Source organism: Malaclemys terrapin, chromosome 8 (assembly GCF_027887155.1).
Source record: "Malaclemys terrapin pileata isolate rMalTer1 chromosome 8, rMalTer1.hap1, whole genome shotgun sequence".
NCBI lineage: Eukaryota > Metazoa > Chordata > Testudines > Emydidae > Malaclemys > Malaclemys terrapin.
In genome coordinates this window covers 78,149,287-78,174,413 of record NC_071512.1, presented here as the reverse complement: position 1 = coordinate 78,174,413, position 25,127 = coordinate 78,149,287, and the positions used below count along the sequence as shown (strand labels likewise).

General features: G+C 44.1%; 1 protein-coding gene across 4 annotated transcripts in view; it reads right to left on the bottom strand.

Moving 5' to 3' along the window:
- ZNF644 (zinc finger protein 644) overlaps positions 1-25,127 on the bottom strand; it is an 81,364-nt gene that overhangs the window by 34,861 nt on the left and 21,376 nt on the right. For 2 of the 4 annotated variants that reach the window (XM_054037290.1, XM_054037291.1), the window contains exon 2: positions 14,543-14,592. Coding sequence is in view for 2 of the 4 variants with exons in the window: in XM_054037293.1 (XP_053893268.1) it covers positions 13,909-13,922 (14 nt within the window). In the remaining 2 variants the exon portion in view is untranslated. Of the gene's footprint in view, positions 1-13,908; positions 13,984-14,542; positions 14,593-25,127 lie in introns of those variants that run through there. The other 2 variants (XM_054037293.1, XM_054037292.1) reach the window with 2 other exon arrangements.

The window sequence follows — 25,127 nt, the reverse complement described above, 5'->3', positions numbered from 1 at the left end:
AGTGGTGATCAAATTCTTTAACCAACAATTTGACGGAGTACACAAAAACCCAGAGATACGAAAACACTTATTTTTTCAAAACGAGCACACAAAAATTATTAAAATCATGCAAGTTGCTCAGGACAAAATGGATTTGAACATTTGTTTCATGTTCCAAAACGGAACTTTTCTTTCAGTCTGAATAACTAAAGCTTTTTTCTAATACTAACGTAATCATTTACATATACTATTGTTTACTGTAGCCTTTAATCATTACTCCCATAGCTATGAACAAAAATAATTTAAAATCTTATATTTATACTGAAAGTTACTATTGTATGATAGAGCGGTTATATCTTGCAGAGTTACAGTAAATTTAATTTTAGTAGTTTGTTAAATTTTGATTTCTGTAAGAATTTAGATGTTAAGCTCTGGGGACAGACAGTGTCCTCCTCTGATCTGCGCAGAGCAACAAGTATATTGTCAAAGTTTAATGTCTATATCTTTCACTGGAATTAATGAAAGTCGAACAACTTTGAGAGGGGGAAATTGCCTTTTTTTTAATTATTATTTCTTACATTCCCTTACACACTTTCAAGAACACACTTTTCAAAGGACAATCCAGGCAGGGCTGGCTTATATGTAAGGCTAGCACTAACCCAACCATTACTGAAACTTTTTAAAAATAGTCTTGTATTTGTATATTATCCTCTTCTGCAACCTATACATCAAAGAAGAGTTTTATGGCTCTTTTCAGTAGATATTATTTCATGACTTCTCTTCAAGCTGTCTGATCATGCTGCTGCAACAACAGGCAGTCATATATAAGGCTTATTTTCACAGTAGTTACAGATTTTTATGGGTAGTGTGAAATTGAGTTCTCACAGTGGAAAATATTAATATTCAAAATTCCTAACAGCTTTTTGTTTACTGCAAAGTTGATTGAATAGAATCTAAGTTATTTAATATTTATATTGTTATAGTGCCTAAAGGTCACAACCAGGTTGGTCAGGAAATGTAAGAAATCAACTCAATTTGATTCTTGCCAAGAACATTTCCCAGATTTGTCAAACTTTGCAGTCATCTTGTGCATTAGTCCAAAAGTACAAGTTCTAAAAGATTTTCATATAATGCACAGAAAGATGATAAAATCAGGAGCACAAAGACAGAGAATTTGCATGTCAACAGCATGCTGCCACAGAATGAACTTAAAGTACGGCTTCCCTACAGCCAACTTAAGAAATTTTTAATTCAATCTTACTGAAGTTTGTCATGGTTTTATAACAACTTACACATCTTCTGATTTTTGGAATTTTTCAAAGTGAAGTTCCATCAAGCTAAAAAGTGAAAATTCTTTCTTCAATGAATACTGAAACATACCTAGCTACTTGTGATACTTTCTTTGGTTGATAGTGACCATTGCGATCACGAAAATTCATGACTAAATTTTGCCATTTTGCTCTTTGAAAGCAGATTTTTTCAAACTGAAAAAAATACAGCCCTAGTCATATGTTCTATTAAATATTTTATAGGTAACTGGTTAAAAATACAATGAAGTAAAATTGATGATCAGAGGAAGCCATCCACCCTGCCTCATCAAGATCCATCTTCCCTAAATTAGGAATTCCTCAATGGGGGGTGGGAACAATCAGCACTTTTATTTTCTTCTCTGGCCCCTAGCACACTACCAGCATGCTATCCTTTCCAATCTCATGATGTGCCTTTCAATAGGGAACCTTTTAAGGGCAAACCCTCCCTCCTCTATCCCACTCTACAGTACTGGACAATGACTGACATTTAGGGAAGTTCTTTGCATCTGTCCTGGGGCCAGCTTCTTATGTTCCTAGCTCAATAGCTGTGCTCTTCAATGATCACGTGTATTTTTAATTTATAAACAAATGCCAAGTCTAGGCAAGGCCAAGAAAGTAAAGATTGGGAGCTAAGAATTTGGCAGTTGGGGGGAGGGAGGAGAGGAGGGAGCGAGGGAGGGCTCCCTTTCAGTATTATCCAACATACTGAATGATTAGGAAAGGAACCAAATTTATTTTGGAAAAAAAATTGAGAACTATCAGATGTCCCATGTGCAAATTATAGTAAAAGAGGAACACCAGGTTGTAAAAGAGGAATAGGATACAAGACAAAGGGGATAGTGATACATAAGAGCACCCAATCTGTCTCTTCATTGCCCAATAGGGATTTGGACTATATTTAGTCTAAGGTAAAATAATTGCATAAATCAGTTTGCTTGAAAAAATATTTTAAGCTTACTAGACCAGATACTTCAGTTCTCACACACACACACAATCTAGTTGGAATCTTCCAGAGGAAATAAAAACACATGTAATTACTTTAAAGTTTTTTTTGTATTGCTCAAGTAAAAGAAAAGTTGGAAATTTGGAATTCTACAACTTCAAATTACAACAATCAAAACTTTAGGATACATGAACGCACAGAACACTAATTGTTCACCAAGTCCATCCTCTGCTTTATAGTAAATATATCTTGCTATTTAACAAGTATACCAAGCTAAGTATTTTGATGTCATTACTGTACACTGTATTAGGTAAGCCAAATCTGAGACACAGATCTAGGAAAGAATGGTTACTAATCTTCAGTAGCAGTGGTTCTTAAAGATGTATTGTCCACATTAATTTCACCTCTGGTGCGCATGCACCATGCACACAAGAGCCAATTCTTTTTGGCTAGCAGTATCTGCTGGAGTCACACCTTTGTTATGGATGTCCTCGCACTCTCCCTTCACCTCCCTCCAGGGCATAAAGGACAGAGCTGGCCCAGCTATTTCTCATTTCCTATGACGATACAGAATTCTGTAGCTATGAGACATGAAAGAAGCAGGGAAGGAGGGCAGGTGGTGGAGCTCTATGTAGAAACAGGGACTCAACAACAGGCTGTGAGCCACAGCCTGGCCCTTTACAACCAACAGGGACTGTAATTGGGGAGCTCTGTCTATAGCAAGGGATCCTTCCCAGACAGTAGAGACCCATGCCAGCCCAGGAACGTATCTTCAGATCTTGTGTGTTTGGTTTTGGGATTTTTGCAGTCTTGTTCATCTGCCACTCAACCATAGCCCGCACCACACCCCTCTTCTGCATGCTAGCACCCATCCTCATCCTCTCGCCTCTTCCCTTTCCCTCCCACCGGCTGCATCTTCCTTTCCTGGTAACCTTCACCCCTCTACAATTCTTCCTACTCTTTTCCTCTCCATCCCAACCTGCCCCCTCCTCCTGCCAGCACAAATCTAGGTCCCACATCCAATTTGTCCTCCTCATCTTTGATGATATTTGCCACAACCCTGACCTTCCCTCCACCCCCACCCTCACCATCACCTCCACCCTTCTTGTACTACCATTCCTAACCTCACACCCATCCCCCTCCTCCCCTTTTCTTGAAGTCATTTCTAAAAAGATCAGTCATTCAGGACCTCTTCCTAGCTCACTCTCTCCAGCTCCTGGCTCTCACAGAAATCTGGATCTGTCTGACCCTGCTTCTGCAGTCACCCTCTTATGGAGCCCCCCCCCCTTCTCTCACGCTCTCTCAGACCATGGTGAGGGTGTTGAGATTCTCCTCTTCTGATCCTGCTGCCATTTTCAACAACCCTCCTCCTCCCTTACCAATCTCTTCTCTCTTTTGAATAAACCTGTATCCAACTCCTCTCCTCTCCCCCTCCAGGTTGCTGTCAGCTGCCATCCATTCAACTCCTCCCCATCAACCTTCCCCTCCTGGCTCTCTCGCTTCCTCTCTTCTCAGTCGCCCACGCTCATCCGCAGCAACTTCAACTTTTGTGTTGATAACACATCCTACCCCTGAGCTGCTCATTTCCTTATCCTCACCTCTTCATTTGACCTGAAGCCCTGATTCAGTTCTCCCACTCACCAAAAGGGCCATTCTCTTGACATGTCTCCAGGCAATGGCCTCTCTGTTGTTGAATTCCCTCTCCCTGACCATCACCTGCTCTCTTTCAGCACATCCAACAGCCCCCATGTCCTATCACCCTGCTTTTCCGTGACTTCTCTCCTCCCGCCACACCTTTCTGAATAACTGCATACACAAACACAAATTCAATTCTCTCTATGATGAGGTCTCACAGATCTACCGCTCCAGACCTGTCTCCTTCTGCCAATCTAAAATCTTTGCCCATCTCTTTAGCATCGCTTCATGGCAGTCTAGCTTTCAACTCAAGCTCAACAGAGCTCTTAATCTTTCCCCCCAAAACCCTCCCCTCCCACCTCTTTTCTCCCTCACTGGACTTTTTTAATAGTCAGCCCACTAATATATAGGTGAAATACAAGTGTGAAATTGATTTCAGACCCGTAAAGTGGAAAAGGAAAGACAGTTACCTTTCCTGTAACTGGTGTTCTTCTTCGAGTGCTTGCTCATGTCCATACCATATTAGATGACTCCCAAGCAGTACCCCTGGAGGTGGGTAGGAGTTCATGGACATGTCAATTGCAACACAGCTCTGCCGAACCCAGCATTGTCCCTGGCCTGCTGAGTGATGACATAATGAGCGGTAAATGTGTCAACAGAGGACCACGTTGTGGCTCTACAGGTGTTCTGGATAGGGATGTATGCCAGGAAGGCTACCGAAGATGCCTGTGCTCTCGTCAAGTGGGCTCTGACAATTGGCAGCGGCGGAACCCCGCCAGGATGTAACAAGTCCTTATGCACGAGGTAATTCAATTGGAAATCCTCTGCAAGGACACCAGGTGACCGTTCATCCTCTCTGCTGTAGTGATGAAGAGTTGAGTCAATTTCGGAAAGGTTTGGTATGTTCTAAATAGAAAGCCAAGGCCCTCCGGATGTCCAGGACATGAAGACGCCTTTCATCACTGATCTTGTGCGGTTTGGGACAGAACACCGGGAGGAAGATGTCCTGGTTCATATGGAAGGTGGAGACCACCACTGACAGGAAGGCTGGGTGGGGCCACAACTGAACCTTATCTTTGTAGAAGACCGTGTACGGAGATTCTGAGCTCAAGGTTTTAATTTCAGAGACCCGTCTCGCTGACGTAACTACCACCAGGAACATGACCTTCCACGACAGGTGGGAAAGGGAGCAGGAACCCAGCAGCTCAAAGGGCGGGCTAGTGAGCCTAGAGAGGACCAAGATCCCACTGTGGGACAGGGGCCCATACCTGTGGGAAGAGTCTCTCAAGCCCCCTCAGGAATCTGATCATCATGTCATGGGAAAACACCATCTGTCCTTGGATTGGCGGGTGAAAAGCGGAGATGGCTGCGAGCTGCACTCTAATGGAAGAGTGTGCTAGGCCCTGGTTCCTCAAATGGAGCAGGTACTCCAGGACAGCCTGTATGGAAGAACGCGAGAGAGAGATGCCGCGCTCAGATGCCCAGCGGGAAAACCTCGTCCACTTGGCCAGGTAAATCAGTCTGGCTGAGGGCTTCCTACTCCCCAGGAGACCTGTTGGACTCCTTCCGAACAGGTCTGTTCCTCTGGGTTCAACCATGCAGCATCCACGCTGAGAGGTGGAGGGACTCGAGGGTGGGGTGTAGGAGCCGGCCATGGTCCTGTAACAACAGGTCTGGACGGTTGGGCAGGGCCCAGGGAGGGGCCGCTGACAGACTCATGAGCGTGCCGAACCAATGTTGGCGAGGCTATACTGGGGCGATCACGACAGCCTGCACTTTGTCTCTCTAGATCATAGGTGGGCAAACTACGGCCTGCAGGCCACATCCAGCCCGCGGGACCGTCCTGCCTGGCCCCTGAGCTCCCGTCCGGGGAGGCTAGCCCCCGGCCCCTCCCCCACTGCCTCCGCCTCCCCCGCAGAGATGCGCTGCCACACGGGCAGCACTCTGGGCAGCAGAACTGCGCACTCCTGCTAAGCAGAGTGGCAGCGTGTCTGGCTCCGGCCGGTGTGGCAGCCAGACATGCTGCTCTGCATGCTCTGCTCGGGGTGATAAGTGGGTCGGGGTGTTGTATAAGGGGCGGGGAGTCCGGGGGGCAGTCAGGGGACGGGGAGCAGGGGGTGGTTGAATGGGGCTAGGTTTGGCGGGGGGGGGGCAGGCAGGGGATGGGGAACGGGGGAGAGGCGGGGGGTTGGAAAGGCATGGGGTCCCAGGGGGCCTGTCAGGAGGCAGGGATGTGGATGGGGTTGGGGCAGTCAGGGGACTGGGAGCAGGGGGGTTGGACAGAGGGTGGGGTTCCAGGGGGTGTTTAGGGGTGGGGGGTCCCAGGTGGGGGCAGTTAGGGGACAAGGAGCAGGGGGGGTTGGATGGATAGAGGATTCTGAAGGGGGAAGTCAGGGGGCAGGAAGTGGGAGGGGGCAGATAGGGGGTGGGAGCCAGGCTGTTTAGAGAGGCACAGCCTTCCCTACCCAGCCCTCCATCTAGTTTTGCAACCCCAATGTGGTTCCCAGGCCAAAAAGTTTGCCCACCCCAACTCTAGATCTTTGCCAGGGCCCTGCTGATGAGCGGAATCGGAGGGAACGCGTACATCAGGCTCCCTGACCACAATAGGAGGAAGGCATCGGAGAGGGAGCCCTTGCTCAGAGCTTGCCGAGATCAAAACCGGTGGCATTTTCTGTTCTGTCTGATAGCGAACAGGTCCACTGGGGAGTTCCCCACCTTTGGAAGATCATACAGGCTGCCTCTGGATGGAGCAACCACTTGTGGTGAGAGGAGAAGTCCCTGCTGAACTGGTCCACCAGTGTATTCCTGACACCGGGATGGTGACAAGCTTCCAGGTGGATCTCGTGGCTGATGCAGAAGTCCCATAGGCGGACCGCCTCCTGACAGAGAGCTGACGAGCGCGCTCCCCCTTGCCTGTTGATGTAGAACATTGAGGCTGTGCTGTTCATCAGGACTCATACCACCTTGCCCGACAGGTGGGGCAGGAAGACTCTGCAGGCCAGCTGGACTGCTCGGAGCTCTTTGACATTTATGTGCAACTTCGTCTCCTCGGGGGACCACATCTCCTGTGTCTGGAGGTCACCAAGATGCGCACCCCAGCCGAGGTCCGAGGCGTCCGACACCAACTCGATGGAATGAGGGGGGTTGTCAAACTGAACCTCTTCCAGGTCTGTTCTGAAGTCGGTCCACCATCGCAGCGAGGTAAGTAACACCTAGGGAATGGTAACTATCTTTTCCAGAGGGTCTCTGGACTGGGAATAGACCATCCCCAGCCATGGTTGCAGGGGCCACAGAGCCTGGCATGGCAGACCACATAAGTGCACGTTGCCAGGTGGTGCAGCAGGCGCAGAGAGACCCTGGCTGTAGTCAGAGGAAACGTGGAGACTTCCACAATGAGGTTTGTCAACGTCTGGAACCTTTCCAGTGGCCCTGCCGCAGGTTGAGTCGAGGACCGCCCCAATGAACTCTATCCTCTGCACTGGCACTAACATCGAATTTTTGTCGTTTACCAGTAGGCCCAGAAAGCGACACGTGTCCTGAAGTGCCGTAACATCCCTTTGGACTTGAGACCTGGAGCTGTCCTTGATGAGCCAGTCGTCGAGGTACGGGTAAATCTGAACACCACGGCGCCTGAGGTAAGCTGCTACCACCAACATGCACTTGGTAAACACTCTCGGTGCTGTCACCAGGCCAAACAGGAGGACCGCAAACTGGTAGGGGTGGAGCCCTACTGTAAACCAGAGGAAGCGTCTGTGTCCTTGAAAGATCACTATGTGAAAGTATGCGTCCTTCAAGTCGAGGGCGGCATACCAGTCTCCCGGATCCAGGGAGGGGATAATAGAAGCCAGAGAGACCATGCGGAACTTTAGCTTCTTTAGGTACTTGTTGAGGTCACCCAGGTCCAGGAATAGAACCCCTTGGTTCCTGTACTCGAGAGGAACTTCTTCCACCGCACCCAGCTTGTAGTAATCCCTTTACTTCCTGTGTGAAGAGACTCTCGTGAGAGGGGTCCCTGAAGAGGGACAAGAAAGACGGGTGGGGAAGGGGGGTAGAAAGGAACTGGAGAATATAACCCTGCTGCACTGTGCTCAGGACCCATTGGTCCGAGGTTACAGCAATCCAGGCAGGGAGGAAGAGGGAAAGGCAGTTGGAGAACACAGGGAAAGATGGATCCGGGAAGTAGTCTGGTAGATCGCTCTCGGGTGCACGACCATTTGGCTGGGCAGAGGCAGGTGGCTCGGGCAGCGCTTGTAGCCTGTAGCTTGTTTATAGGGCTGGTCCTGCTGAGACTGACTCTCTGGCCCTGCGGCTGCTTCGGTTTGAACCACTTACACGCCGGGGCTGGGACGCAGAGACCCAGGGTTTTAGGGTGGTGAGGGAGTCCCTGAGGCTTGCCATCTGTTTGCTCCACAAATAGGGCCCGGCCATCGAAGGGTAGGTCCTGCATTGACTGCTGAGCCTCGGTGGACAACCCAGAGAGGAGCAGCCAAGAGGTTTGCTGCATGGAGATAGCAGAAGCCAGGATGCGGGCAGCAGCGTCCGCAGTGTCTGATGCCGCCTGCAGGGCCGCCCTGGCCGTGCCCTCATCGAGGATCGCTTGGAAGCCTTGGGGAGCAACCCTTCGAATTTGGCCATGGCTTGCCAGATATTGAAGTCATATAAGCCAAGGAGGACTTGGTGGTTGGCCACTCTCACCTGAAGGCTGGAAGACTAATAAACCTTTCGCCCAAAAAGATCCAGCCTCCTCGAGTCTTTATTTTTGGGGTTGTCCCTGCCTCTCCTTGTGGTTAACTGCCTCGACCACCAGGGAATTGCGGGCTGGGTGGGAGTATAAGTTTTTATGCCCTTTAGTTGGCATGCAGTATTTGCGTTCGGCCCTTTTAGAGATAGGGATCAGTGAAGAGAGGGTCTGCCACAGGGCATTAGTGATCTTAGAAACCTCTTCATGAAGGGGTAGAGCCACCCTGGCAGGAGCCGAGGACCAGAGGACGTCAAACAGAGAGAGTCCGAGAGCTCTTCCAGTTCCTCTGCCTGAAGCTCAATGTTAGAAGCGACCCTCTTCAAAAGTTCCTGGTGCGCCTTGGCGTCATCCTGAGGAACTGGATGAGGGAGACCCATGATAGCCTCATCTGGCGATGACGAGGACGATGCCAGTGCCACGGGAACCTCCATGTCCATTGGTGGTCCAGCAGCTTCCTCCCCTGGTTCCTCCTGGGCCTGCGGGGTCCTACCCCCTGAAGTCTCCAGCACCAAAGGGGGACAGGATACCGAGGCCGCTGACCTCGCCGAGGTTCCCGACACAAAGATACAACCTTTTCTGTCCATCCAAACAGCTAGAACTCTTGTTCAGGCTCTTGTAATCTCCATCACTACATATTTTCTGACGCCTTGAAAAATACAATCTTGCCCTGCTTAGATCAATTCAGAATGCTACTACAAAGATCATTCTCTAACCCCATCACTTTGAATATGTCACCCCCCCCTTTGAATCCTTCCACTGGTTCCCCCTTTTATATCGTATCAAACATAGGCTGCTTGTCTTCACTTTCTAGGCCCTTTACCGCTCACCCTTACACAGCCTATTATCTTATTCATTATCACATCATCAACCCCCGCCTCTGATGCTACCCTCCACAGCCCACTTATTGCATTTTCAAACAAGCACCTTTGCGTTTTCTCCCATGCTGCTCCATCACACTTTGAAAGAGTTCTCCGTAAACATCCAGAAAATGACCTCATTATCTTCCTCCAAATCCCTCCTTTTGCCACAAGGCCTATAAAATACTTGACAATGGTTGGGCCACCAGTATGCTGAAATCACTGGCTATCACGCTGACCAATATTGTCTCATTGTTTCCTTGTACTCCCCTGTCTGTCTATATCTATCTTGTCTTATGCTTGAATAGTAACCGCTTTGGGGCAGGGACTATTTGTTCAGTGTTTGTACAGCACCTAGAACAATGGAGTCCTGGTCCATGACTGGGACTCCTAAATACAATGGTAATACAAATTAAAAATAATCTCACAGAACCGCAGTTACTGAAGGCAAGCAACCGTTCTTTCATCTTCGGGTGACTGTCCACCTGGATTCCATTTCTGGTAGTTAAAGCAGTGATCTCATAGTTACAGTTGGGTGCTAGACATCCTACTTCAAAAAGAACTGTAACATAGCTCTACCAACATGGGAATCGGATCCTGAAGCCTCAGCTAAGGAGTAGTGCTGGTAAAAGTGTGGACTGATCCCCATACAGCCACCTTACACATTTCTGAAATAGGGATGCGGCTTGGAGAAGTCACAGAAGCTGTGTGAGCCCAGATGGAATGGGTTCTAATCTGCATGGGTGGATTTAATTTAGCTATCTTGTAACAGGATTTAATTCAGTTGGATGCTCATATAGACAACCTTTGATTGGATATGGCCTAACATGTAACCTTATCTGCAGAGGCTACAAACAAATCTGGGAGTGCTCTTGAATGGTTTTTTCCTGTTCAGGGAGTACGACAGAGTCCCAGGGTATGTGGGTTGGCTTTCCCCTAGTTAGAGTGGAGCTTGAGGAAGAAAACCAGGAAGTGAAACAACTGATTTAGATGATGTCTAAGAGTCTCTTTGTCTTTATGGAACACCTATAAATTATAATTAACTAGCCTAACAAATAATTACACAGTATGTATAGTAAGAGGACGCTGCAGGGGTTCCTCTTACCGCAACGGGCAGTAAGACAGAATCAAGGGATGGCTGCACCTGCTCTGCCTTTTATGCGATTAGGTGGGTGGACACAAGGACATCCAGGGTGCAGGCACAGACCCAACAGACACTGCTGGCCAAAAAGACTATAGTATCCTACACATTGGATGTACATGCATCAGAAGTGGAATCCATGTGGACAATCATTCAAAGAGCTACTGCTTAATTCTGCTTTTGACTAGCTACGTAGCCTTGGGCACAGCCTCCCTACATATGAAATAACAGACATATTTACCTCACAGGGTGTTGTGAGAATACTTTGTGGAGTGTTTTGATGATGTTGGGAGTCATAGGTACTATGTGCAATATAGGTCACCATGCTACAGAAAAGGTATTGTTGCCTTGGAGAGGGAGCACAATAGAGAAAATGAAGCTGATATCAGCTGTCAAGAATATAAGTCTGAAGAAAAATTAAAGCGTTTGGACTTATTTTTAATAAAATAAACATCTGGAGGTGATCCAGTAGGTTTTCAAATATATGAAACTGAGTAGTAAAGTTGAGAAGGAACATTTTTCACAATGGTATACAGATCAAAGCCTTAGAGACAATCTATAATAGTTTGGATACTAGGAAAAGAAGGCTCCAAAATCCCTATTTCAGATTTAAAAAAAGCACATACACAGAGAAATATTAAGTACCTAAGTGATTCTAATACAGAAAAGAGGGGGATTTGAGAAGTATTGTGAAAAAAGTAGAGTGAAATTAAAATAAGCCAAACAAAGCAGACAAGAATCTGGGCCAGATGTTTTTTGCCAGCTGCTAAAATTTCTTATGTAATTTCCTAATGTATGTCATCCCTTCTCCCCGGACCATGTGAGGTGTCCCACAATCACAGCTGATTAATGCAGTTAAGCGTGTTCAAATAAAATTCTGATATTATTCAACCATATAGCTTTCTGAAGCCAAATGATATCATCACTCAGATCACCTTGGAAAAAAGAAAAAAAAAAAGGGCACTGGAATCTAGATGCCTTCCTTCTCTAAGATTACAGGCCTGCAGGAAGCTTTCATCCAGAAAGCATAACTTTGTATAGTGCAGGTGAATGTCAGAGCTCACTACTTCAGACTTTTCAACAAATTTGCTAGGAGTCAGAGAGGATTCTGAGTACTTTTATTTATTTATTTATTGTGCTCTCTGCCCTGGCAATATCGCTGCACCAGTCTATCCAAAAAGAAAAGAAAAATCTCCCGCCACATTTAAGCTATTAATACACTGTATCTATATCTACCCTGTAAATTAGGGAAAAAGCAGTTAATCATTATCAGGCATGAAAATTACAGGTAACAAGGGGCCCAAAAGACTTAAATACACATTATACATGGCCCAACAAACATCGTCTCCCCATTCATGGTTCTTCTATTATAAACTCAATCTGGGGGGTAAAGATTAAAATCGTTGTGGCCATAGTTTTGCAGAGTTCCAGTTATTCCACTTTTTAAAGTCCAGCTTGAAATTGTCATCAGTTCCAGTGTTAAACATATACATGCCACTAAGGTATTGGAAACATTCTTCTTTAGCTAAATATCAACATGATACAATAACCTGTCTGTTTATACTGTTTCCTCCAAACAACAGAAGATCACAATATTCAGCCCAGAGTTACCTACTCCAGTACATAAACCTACACCAGTAGAAAAATTGACATTTCAAACTCCCAGGAAGTCTTCTCCTACAATCAGTGCTGTTAGGTCCATACCTGTGGCTCTTTCAGAATCCTAGGACAAAAGAGGTGAAGACACAAAGCAGCTCAAGCCTATTTTAAAATGTACATTTCAATTTATTTTTAAAGCAATTTTAACTCATTTTAGGTCTGCATATTAATCACAGATCAGAGAAACAAAGCAAGTTTAATATGTGTAAACCCATCCCATCCAAAATAGCAAGCTACCCATTATTTGGTTCAAAGATTACATGTTAGTTGAACAGCGAGCAGAAAATGGGATGTAGAGCCTAAATAGTCAGATAAGTGAGGAAGTTTCTGTACATACAATGCCATCATGACCACGTTTCAAGCACAGAAAGTTCCTTGAGAAATGGGTCCTTAACTAAAGCTGCCATGCTTTAGTAGGCCAAGTACACCTCTACCTTGATATAACGCTGTCCTCGGGAGCCAAAAAATCTTACCATGTTATAGGTGAAACTGCATTATATTGAACTTGCTTTGATCCACCGGAGGGCGCAGTCCCGCCCCCCCGGAGCACTGCTTTACCGCGTTATATCTGAATTCGTGTTATATCGGGTCACGTTATATCAAGGTAGCGGTGTAGTAATGCAGAGAGCTTAAAATTATAGAGGCTCAAATTTAATTTCATTACCACAGAGAACATTTTCTATAATCTTGACTTTATAAATCTGTGTTTGTAACAAATTGATCTCTATAGACTGTAGGTATATTTAGGTCTAAAATGGAGTGATGTCCCTAATAATGAGGGACAGTTGAGTTCATGGCTAATTTTTGGTAATGGAACCTAGCTATTATTGACCAGTGACCCATGTTTCTTAAGTCACCGATATATTCAGATATCTTTTGAACAGCATAGATATCTACAAACGTTATTCTTGATACAACCCAAACTTTTTTGTACTCTGTCTTCTGTGGTGTTATCTACACCTGTCTCCCCGTCTTTAAGCTCTCTGTCTCCCCAATTCCTCTCATGCCACGTCAAATTTGTTCAAAATCATGCAGCACACTCGGCTCTTGTTTGGCCCAGGATTTATCTTTAGTTAAAAAAAAAAAAAAAAATCAACCTGTTTGCATGCTTTATTTTATCATGGGATTTTCCACTTGCTGCATAGTCAGAAAGGGTTTGCTTTGAAGCGGCATTTCATTCCAGCATGTTTCAGAATACAAATGGCCCTGGTCATGCCCTAGAAAAAAAGCTTCTCTAACACAAGTCTTGGCCAAACTCCTAATACTCAACCCCGCTGCCTTAGAGACTCACCTGTTTGGTCCCTTAATTCCCCCCCAGCACCCTAGCAAGAAGGTGAGGACACCTTTGACTGCAAATTCCTATACACCTAAAAATGTAAAAAGGAATGCCAACTGATAATCAAAAGAGGTTTTAAAAAGATCTGACTGTGAATCATTTGTTCTTCAAAGTTAATTTGCTTAACAAACTTTAATGGGGGAATAGAAGAGAAGGAGAAACAGAATGTCAAGCAATAAAGAGAGGCCTAGAATCCAGCTTTAGATAGAATTTCCTTGATCTGAAAATATTTATTGTGAATTGTTCCTTTTTGGCAATGCTGCAGTGAAAAAAAAAATCTCCTCGAGAACATATATTTTGCAGTTACCTGAGAATGCCCATGTAATACTCTGAAGAATATCAATGCTTTATAGTAAAGTCTTTACTAGCTTGTCAGTCAGTCTCATGCCATCTGATACAGTTCCTGAGGACAGGAAAACCAAAGAATATAGGTAAACCTGATGTCCTCTGGTATTTCATTTTGTAAAACGTTAGGAAATCTGAGTGGCCACCAGAACATTTATGTACCAGTTAAGAGAGCTATGAACTGAATTAAATCTGAAATACAAATCTAAACAATACTTCTGTAGCACAGCAAACTACATTGTCAGCTTTTCATAAGCATGTGGACAATTTGCGGATAGAAATTCACATGAATGAAGTCTTCACTGTTTTTGGTTCTCCATGGCTAGCACAAGTGCAGGTTACTTTCTCGGCTATGGATCATTTGACAGATTTGTCATCATAATGTTAAATACACAGTCAACACAAAACAGCACAAGAATTTCATTTTTTTGATCTCAGAAGAGGAAAAATAAGCTATTACAAACAGGTAAACATTCACCTTAACTTATTAATTTATTCCAATTTCCGTAAACTAGTGTTTCTGGCTATTTATAAGTAGGTATTAACAGATAAAAGATTTGCTACATACCCTTTTTATAAGCTGATTTTCTACTTACCTTTGTCTGTTTTATTTGTATCAAGCTGCGAGGTCTGATTTAAAACAAACCTGCAAAATAATAAATTAAAAAAATGAAAATCTTAGAGCCATCATCCTGCTTAGGATCCTGTAAGCATTTGATGACATATCAGCAGAGCATCAAGTGAGGAGTTTATACACATGGAAGTATTTTCATCTTACCCCAAGTTGTAAGGATCAAAATCCAGAAAGTCACTTTCCCTCTCACATGCACAGATATCAAAATGACTGGATAACTATTATAATTAAAAAGGTGAGGAGAGACCCTGAATATCTACAGACCTGACACTTGATACAGTAACAAAAATGTACACAAGATATTTCTTGGGTAAACTGTGTGAGCAGAGCAGGAAAATCACATAAAAAGTCAGGGAAAACCCCTTGCCAACATCTTCAATGTCTGCTAAGCTATTTCCCTGGACTGCACCAAGCAGCTAACTGAAAGAATAAGTTCAGTACCTGGATGTAAATGGGATGAAATGCAACATGGGTTTACCAAAGGTAGATCATGCCAAACTAACTTGATATCTTTCTTTGAAAAGACCTGATTTTTTAAACAGAAATGCAGTAGATCTAATCTATCTGGACTTCAGTAAAGCTTTTGATACAGTCCCACATGGGATATAATTAGTTAAATTGGAGCAGATGAGGATTAGTACAAGAATTGTAAAAGACAAATTGTGCCTAAAGGAGAACTATTGGGCTGAAGGGTGGTTACTAGTGGAGTTCCTCAAGGGCCAGTTTTGGGACTGATCTTATTTAACAGTTTTATTAATGAGGTTATTACAAATAGTGGGAGCCTGTTAATGAAATCTGCTGATGACACAAAGTTGGGAGGCACTGACAATACAGGAGGATCAGAATATTGTACAAGAACAATTTGGATGACCCAGAATATCGGTGGGATTGTATAACAGAGTTGCCTATGATGGTGGGGGACCAGACTCAGTGGTCAAGGGAGTTCCAGTCCTGAGTCTTATATCCCTAAATCTCATGTTTAGAGCTTTAGCCAGTTACTTGCAAGGTCAGAAAAGAATCTGTCCCATGCAAATTAATCCTAGGCGGGTTGTTCCCCCCCCTTCCTTTAAAACATCAGAGATGGTCACATCTGGAGATGGGACAACAGACAGGATGAGCTTGTGCTCTGAGACGGAAAAGAGAATTCTCTTTCAGATGCTCAGTCAAACTGATTGCCATATTCGGGATCAGAAAGAAATTTTTCATAAGGTCATATTGGCAGGGATCTTGGAGGATTTTTCACTTTCCTCTGCAGCATGGTCAGCTGGGTACTTGCTACGATCACCTCGGCATATCTCAACAAATCAATTCCGTCATTGCCGGGGCTTTAGACTCTCCTGTTCTCTGCCTGTGGCACACAGTATTTTAGTCTATAATACTTTATTCTAATCCAGGTTATTGTGCTCAATATAGGCATAACTGGGTGGGGTTTAGTAATATACAGGAGGTAAAACTAGATGATCTGGTGGTCTCTTCTGGGACTCTATGACTCAGACTCTATTAGAGAAGACAAGGAAGCAAGTGGGGAAAGTGAGAACAATTTTTCTAAACCACTTCAAAAGAATCACCAACCTTTTTGAGACCAAGTGCTGAAGGACATCAGAGCTGGGCCAAACTAAGGCCTTGTCTTCACTAGGAAAAGTGTGTTTTTAAGGTGTTGGCTAACACCCCTTAGCGTTTTATTCTTGACCAGCTAACCCGTTAAAATCCTAGTATAGACCAGGCAAATTGTAGTCTTAACATGTTTTAGCTAACACATTAAAAATACATCTTCCCCCAAGTGTAGACATGGCTTCAAAGGGCTTTGGCTTGGCTGTTTTAGGTAAAGTGCTTTAGATAAGTCACCTCTCTTCCCTGTTCATCCCCTCCAACCAGACTTCAGTCCCAAACTACCAAGTATAATTTTATGAACCCCTGTGATTTGAAACTGGGTCACATCCCCTTTAATCCCATTTTGGACTACACAGATGAAACAATTCTAACAAAAGAGATGTAGATAGGGATACCATACATCCGGGTTTTCCTGGACATTTCCTCTTTTTTGATCCTCCGCCCTCCGTCTGGACAGATTTTTCAAATAAGAGGAAATGTCCGGGACTTTTGCAGAGCAGACATTGCAGCTCAGAAAGAGCTGGCTCCACATCTGGATTGGTCCCTGCACTGCAGCTGCCTGCTCCCGCTCCCACCCACCCAAGCCCTGGCTCCCAGCCCTGGAAAGGGGAAGAGGCAAGGAAGCACTGATGGACAACTGGAACTGTGTCCCAGGCCTGCACCAGTCGCCCTGCCTCTGTGACTGGGAGCGCCACTGCCCCCCACATCGAGAGTGAGGCTGCAAGTACCCCTCCCAGTACACATCCCCTCTTGCATCCCCAATGTCCCCCCAAATACTCCCTCCCAGTACCCATACCCTCCCACACCCCAAATACCCCCTCCAGTACACACACCTCTCCAGCACCCCCCAAATGCCCCTCCCAATACACACACCCTTCCCATACCTCCCAAATACCACCTCCCAGTAGACACCCCTCCAACTGTACCCTCTCCTCCAGCTCCCCCTTCCCCCTCCCTCTCTGGTAGTGTCCTCTTTTTGGGAACCTGAAAGATCGTAACTCTAGATGTAGAGTAAATCAAGACAGTAATGAACACAAAACATTCCATCCCTTCAAATCCTATGGCCACTAAGACAACTGAGTTTAAAGGTGACAAGCAATATTGTTAAAAATTGAACTTATAAATTTTGCTTCTTTTATGCTATATGGAGAAAGTCCAGAAGGCTGTTCTCTCCCTTTTCCCCTGCTTTATATTCTACCTTTGAAATGCTGATGGCTTCGCTAGTGGGCCTCTGAGAAAACTAAAGGACATATGTGTGAGCTTTCACATCTTGACTGGAGAGCAAAGGTGTGGAATATTTACCGAAGACTTACCCAAAATTATAAAGTAAGTCACTGAAATTAAATAAAAACACAAAGCCAGAGTTTTAAGGATATGTCTTTACAGCACAGTTAACTGTGGTTCTTCCTTGGGTGTTGCCCTTAACCTCCCTCCCAGCCACACAACTCTCTCACCTGAATTTAGTGATGCTTTAAGCCCAGGCTAGCTGGCCTGACTGGTGAGGATATAAGCTACAGCTCAGGTGCTCCTTTCACTCAGGCTGGTAGCCCAGCCACTTTGCAGTGAGAACACAGGCTAAATCTCTCAATTGCTGAGAGTCCTCTAATGTCTTCCCCCAGTTCCCCCGGTATGCCCAGAAGGACAGAAAAGTTCTCCCACAATTCACTGGGAAAAGATTCAAAAAGACAGGTTCCATTTACTGTAGCACAAAAAAACATAGGATGTGCCATTGGACTACACAATAGCGCTATTGTGGCCTGTGTAAAGGCTACGATGAATCTGCATTGATTAAATTGAAGCCTGCAATGCTCCTGTCAACACTTTATATTTTTTCTGAGGGAATCTATCTTCATTTCTGTTTATTCCATTAGGAAGGAGCCCTTTCCCAAATAAATTCTTGTCATTTGCTAAGGAATCTACTGCTGCATCTGCCTTGGATATTTGCAACTGCTGATCTTAGATATATACTACAAACTTTTTCTGAATTATATTGATCAGGGATGTGATGAGGTGTGATTTTGATTGAGACAGCTGAGCTGGCAAAAACTCTGAGCATAGAGACAGCTATACTAGCAAAACTGCACTTTTGCCGGTATAACTCATTTCACTTGGAAGGAGGGAGTGGCCCAGAATAAGCAATAATAGGAAAAGCAGTTTTATCAGTATAAACTACATCCACACTATCTGTTAGGTATGACATTTACACTTAGTAGGATGCTCCCACTCCAAAATTATAATTTGAGAAATGCAAGTTAAAAAACTTTTTATCAGAAAGAAAAGATTTCACCATGTTCACGTTCTGGCTTCCTCTTATTGTAGGCCTGAAGTATTAGAGTCTTACCATCGTCTTAAAGAAATCTAAAGACCTTAAGAACTAAGGTCAGAAGGATTGGGGGAAAGAACAGAGTGTGTACACGCTAGGAAAGTGCTAGCTAAATCCCAGCTTCCCCACCTAGGGAAGTATGAAGTATATAACCGTCTCATGAGGCACTCCTCTTCACACTTACGTAATTCTCTTTGAAAGGGATTGAAAAAAGTAGCATTTATCTTAAACCAGTCATTTCTGAGTCAGTTACTATAGCTAACTCAGCTGTTGCACTGAGTATGTGTACTCATCAGATTGCAATCACCCACATAGGCAATCAGCAAGGCTAACTAGCTCTATATGAAGTACACAGCTTCCTGCTCCTTTTAAATGCTTGCGTAGGGAGGGACACTGGATGATCTTTAAGGCTCCAGTTATGAGTCTGAAATTACTTTATCCACATCCGATTCCTAAGAGTAAAACTAGCACCCAGGGTGGAGCAATTTAGATCACTGGTTTACATCATGATTTGAACACATGATTTTTTAAAAACTGATTTAAATCAGGTTGAGGCTTTGTAAAACTAACGTGATAACTTAAGCTACTGAAATGTAAAATTTATAAAGAGCTAAATTAAAAATGCTTTTTTTAGGGCTGTCAAGTGATTAAAAAAATTTCTCGCGATTAAGCACACTGTTAAACAATAATATAATATTATTTATTTAAATATTTTTGGATGTTTTCTACATTTTCAAATATATTGATTTCAATTACAAAACAGAATACAAAGCGTACAGTGTTCACTTATTTTTATTTTCGATTACAAGTATTTGCACTGTAAAAAAACAAAAGAAATTGTATTTTTCAATTCACCTCATATAAGTACTGTAATGTAATCTCTTTATCATGAAAGCTGAACTTACAAATATAGACTTATGTACAAAAAAACTGCATTCAAAAATAAAACAAAGTTCACTCAGTCCTACTTCTTGTTCAGCCAATAGATAAAACAAACAAGTTGTTTACATTTGCAGGAGATAATGCTGCCCGCTTCTTGTTTACAATGTCACCTGAAAGTGAGAACAGGCGTTCTCATGGCACTGTTGTAGCTGGCATCACAAGATATTTACGTGCCAGATGAACTGAAAATTTATATGTACCTTCATGCTTCAACCACCATTCCAGGGGACATGCATCCATGCCAATGATGGGTTCTACTCGATAACAATCCAAAGCAGTGTGGACCGATGCATGTTCATTTTCATTATCTGAGTCAGATACCACCAGCAGAAGGTTGATTTTCTTTTTTAGTGGTTCAGGTTCTGTAGTTTCGGCATGAGAGTGTTGCTCTTTTAAGACTTCTGAGAGCATGCGCCACACCTCGTCCCTCTCAGATTTTGGAAGGCACTGCAGATTCTTAAACCTTGGGTTGAGTGCCGTAGCTATCTTTAGAAATTCTCACATTGGTACCTTCTTTGCGTCTTGTCAAATCTACAGTGAAAAAGTGTTCTTAAAACAAACAACACGTGCTGGGTCATCATCCGAGACTGCTATAACATGAAATATATGGCAGAATGTGGGCAGAACAGAACAGGAGATAAACAATTCTCCCCCAGGGAGTTCAGTCACAAATTTCATTAAAGCGTTTTTGGAAGCATGACCTCGGAAATGGTGGCTGAACCATGAAGGGGCATACGAATGTTTAGCGTATCTGGCATGTAAATACCTTGCCATGCCAGATACAAAAGTGCCACGCAAATGCCTGCTCTCACTTTCAGGTGACACTGTAAATAAGAAAAGGGCAGCATTATCTCCTGTAAATGTAGGACTGAATGGACCTGTAGGCTCTAAAGCAGGGGTCGGCAACCTTTCAGAAATGGTGTGCCGAGTCTTCATTTATTCACTCTAATTTAAGGTTTCGTGTGCCAGTAATACATTTTAACATTTTTAGAAGGTCTCTTTCTATAAGTCTATAATATATAACTAAACTATTGTTGTATGTAAAGTAAATAAGGTTTTTAAAATGTTTAAGAAGCTTCATTTAAAATTAAATTAAAATGCAGAGCCCCCCGGACCGGTGGCCAGGACCCAGGCAGTGTGAGTGCCACTGAAAATCAGCTCGCGTGCTGCCTTCAGCGCACGTGCCATAGGTTGCCTACCCCTGCTCTAAAGTTTTCCATTGTTTTGTTTTTGAGTGCAGTTATGTAACAAACAAACAAAATCTACATTTCTAAGTTGCACTTTCATGACAAAGAGTTTGCACTACTGTACTTCTATGAAGTGAACTGAAAAATACTATTTCTTTTGTTTATCATTTTTACAGTGCAAATATTTGTAATCAAAAATAATACACACTTTGATTTCAATTACAACACAGAATACAATATATATGAAAATGTAGAAAAACATCCAAAATATTTAATAAATTTCAATTGGTATTCTATTGTTTAACAGTGCGATTAAAACTGCGATTAATCACAATACATTTTTTTAATCCTGATTAATTTTTTTGAGTTAATCACATGAGTTAACTGCGATTATATCGACAGCCCTAGATTTTTATTTAAATGCCAGGAGTAAGCTATCTTATTTAAATTTTACAAAACCGCTAGAGGCAAAACAAAATATTGAAAATTAAAACACTGATCCTGAAAGCACTAAAGGGGGTGTGTAACTTTATGAATTAACCCATTGACTTCAATTGGACTACTTGAGCTTAAAGTTAAGCATGTGCACAAAAGTGTTTGCCGTATAAGGAGCTAAAACTTTATTTCTCCTAGAGGCTTTTGGCCTCTACATTTGCTCAAGAAACCTTCCCTTACACTAAGGAGAAGAAAAACAGACTTAGACCAGGTCTACACTATAATCTTACACTGGTATAACAATGTCACTCAGGCTACGTCTACATTACCCTCCTGAATCGGCAGATAGAAATCAATCTCTCGGGGATCGAATTATCGCGTCTCGTCGGGACGCGACAATTGATCCCCGAATCGACACTTGTACTCCACCAGCGGAGGTAGGCGTAAGCGCTGTCGATGGGGGAGCCGCGGAGGTCGATTTGCCGCCGTCCTCACAGCAGGGTCAGTCAGCTCCGATACGCCAAATTCAGCTACGCTATTCACGTAGCTGAATTTGCGTATCTTAAATTGACCCCCTCCACCCCACCTGTAGTGAGGACGTAGCCTCAGAGTGTGAAAAATGAGTGAGTGATAGTTATCCAGATCTATCCCCCTGTGTAGAGAGCACAATGGCAGCTATGTCAATGGGAGAAGCCCTCCCATCAGATAGGTGTAGATCTGCCCTTAGCTTCCTGAATCTGCTGCTAGATTTTGCCAGTCATATGAGCTTTTGAGTCTAGAAGAAAACTAATCTCAGAGAAGTTGCATTTATTCCTTTGTCCAATCACCCATTTCGAAGAACCTATAATACACATATACACATGCAGAGCTCCCCAAAACCATGGTGAGGCTTGCAATCTCTCGATTTTCTGGTCTTAGAGAAAGTTTTTATTTACTGACAGTCCTAATCATAGATGGTGAAGCAGTTCAAAAAGATGCCTGACAAGAAGAGGAAACAAAATAAAACTGATAGTAACCAGACAAATCGATTACAAGTCCCCACATGCCAAAAAAGATAACAAACAAAGCAGTGAAGAATTGTGTCACTCAGTGAGAGGGGAAAAAAGTAATTAAAGGAGCTAAAATGAGGAGTGAATGAAAAGATACAGAACAAAAACATGTGCTTCATCAATTAAGATACTTTGAGGTATGGATATTTATTCCAAACTTATACAATGCTAGTAAAATGACTAAAAGAGCCCTGCCTCATGTCAGAAAGAAATAAATCCCCAGTAGACTGTAGACTCTTGGATGGACACAAAGAATTTACTATTAAAAATATAAATGGTTATTTTTTCCCCCCCGCATTCCTAAACAAACAAAAATATTCAATTTTAAGACATTTCTGTTAGAGAGAGTGGGGGAGGAAAGAGAAGAGAATTCAAATACTATTCTTTTAAAAAACTGTTTGGGCAGTATTCAGTCAAAGCAATGAACAAGTAGATGACTGAACTGTATGTGTACATATGAAAATGGCAAAGTTTTGAAAACATTTTATTGCCTCAAACGCTTAACAGATTACATATGTGTATTTGTTACTTGAAAGTTTACTTACTCTGCAAAAGGAAAATTGCAATGATTGGTGGTAATACTCCACAGACTTAACACACTACTTATTAAATAAAAATGTGTTTGCCACCTCTCGCTATGTCAGCGTCTGGTGTCTCTTACAATAAGAACTACCATGTAGTAGGATTGCGTCAAAGATACAAGAAGCAATGCAATTCAATTCTTTACATCTACCTTCACTCCTGCCATCTTAAGTTACAATTTAGAGATATCACACTGATACTCCATTGTACATCTTTCAGCACCACCTTCCACCTTAGTTATCTTGATCAAGTAAACTAGCTGTCTCAATTTCCTTCATCTATATATCTCAAAGCTAACAGCTTCTCTTGAACAAGGAAAGCTAACTCAAACATAATGCAAGTCTCTCTCCCCATTTCACTCCGATCCACAAGTTGCTTCCACTATACATAAGCTTGGCATCATCCTTCACCCTAAACTTCTTTTAGGTCTATATGTCAGCAAAATCTCTCCAACACATTCACAGTATATGATACTGGCGATATGTCACCTGCCGAAATTTTCTCTCCTGTTTGAATTATAGAAAATTCCTTTTTCTATAGTATCACCAAGTCAAAGCTCTATAATCTCCAGTATGCACAAACTACAGCTGTCCACCATCTCACATTTACAAAGCTGCATGAACATACAAACTCAACACAGAGGAAGACTTGGGCTATAGAGATCCTATTTTATTTCTTGGACTTTGTCCCATAGCAAGAGCTATTATTAGGGTACCCTAAGTGTTTCCATTCCAAACCACCATTTTCAGTTGCTCGTGTCTTCAAACTCCTTATAGGCTAGGGTTACCATCCGTCCGGCTTTCCCCGGACATGTCCGGCTTTTTTAGCTTTAAATGGCCGTCCGGGGGGGATTTCTAATAAGGTAGAAATGTCCGGGATTTCCCCCTTCCCCTCATGCAGAGTGCAGCACGGCTGATTGGACGGCTGGGCCTGATTGAAAGCCGCTCGCAGCCACTGGGGCCTCTAGCAGCCAGAGTCCCTCCCCTTCCCCCTCCTCCCCCGCAGAGCAGCGCCTTATTTGTTTGGCTGCACGTGGAGCTCGCAGCTCTCCCTCGGCCTGGTGGGGGGGGGGGCAGGCAAGGGACAGGGCATGGGGGGGGGTTAGATTGGTCGGTGGTTCGGGGGGGGGCTGTGAGGAGAAGGGGGTGTAGAGAACAGTTGGGGCAGGCAAGGGACAGGGAACAGAGGGGTTAGATTGGTCGGGGGTTTTGGGGGGACTGTCAGGAGAAGGGGGTGTAGAGAGCGGTTGGGGCAGGTAAGGGACAGGGAACGGGGGGGTTAGATTGGTCGGGGGTTCTTGGGGAGCTGTGAGGAGAAGGGGGTGTAGAGAGCAGTTGGGGCAGGTAAGGGACAGGGAACGGGGGGGTTAGATTGGTCGAGGGTTCTGGGGGGGCTGTCAGGAGAAGGGGGTGTAGAGAGCGGTTGAGGCAGGTAAGGGACAGGGAAGAGGGGGTAGATTGGTTGGGGGTTCTGGGAGGGCTGTCAGGAGAAGGGGGTGTAGAGAGCGGTTGGGGCAGGTAAGGGACAGGGAAGAGGGGGTAGATTGGTTGGGGGTTCTGGGAGGGCTGTCAGGAGAAGGGGGTGTAGAGAGCGGTTGGGGCAGGTAAGGGACAGGGAACGGGGGGGGTAGATTGGTTGGGGGTTCTGGGGGGGGCTGTCAGGAGAAGGGGGTGTAGAGAACGGTTGTGGGCAGGCAGGAGACAGGGAACGGGGGGGTTAGATTGGTTGAGGGTTCTGGGGGGGCTGTCGGGAGAAGGGGGTGTAGAGAGCGATTGGGGCAGTCAGGGGACAGGGAGCAGGGAGACTTAGATAGCGGGTGGGGTCCTGGGGTAGGGTGGCGGGGGAAGGGGGATTCTGAGGGGGGCGGGAAGTGGGAGGGGGCGGGGCTGGGGCAGGGCTAGGGCGGCACCCCGTGTCCCCTTTTTTGATTGTTGAAATATGGTAACCCTATTATAGGCTGAGAAGTTTTAGGCTTGACCTCTGCCCCATGGTGAATATTTCTGAAGGTTTTAGCAGGAATAGTTCAGCCATTTTTGAGGAAGAGACATTTTTCCCATTACAAAAAAATAACATTGCAAGAACTTCTCTTAGATATTTAAAATCTGAAAATAAAACTTTCTTAATTAAGAAGTGCTTGAATGTTTGTGAAACAGTGCATGAGAAAAAGAATACTATCCAAGAGACAGGCTGGTACCTACAAACTGCTGCCCTTGTGGCTTCCACTCCCCTCACTTTTGTTCTGCTTCCTGGTTTATATAACTGAGCTGCTAGGGCAGGGAAGAGACTTGTTGATTATCCCCAGGCTGCAGGTAGTAGGCTACAGACAGCCACTTAAAGGGACAGTAGCTTTTTCTCATGCACTCTTTCCCAGTGTTCCAGTGAAGAAGTTTTTGTTTGAAAAATTGCATTTCATGCTTT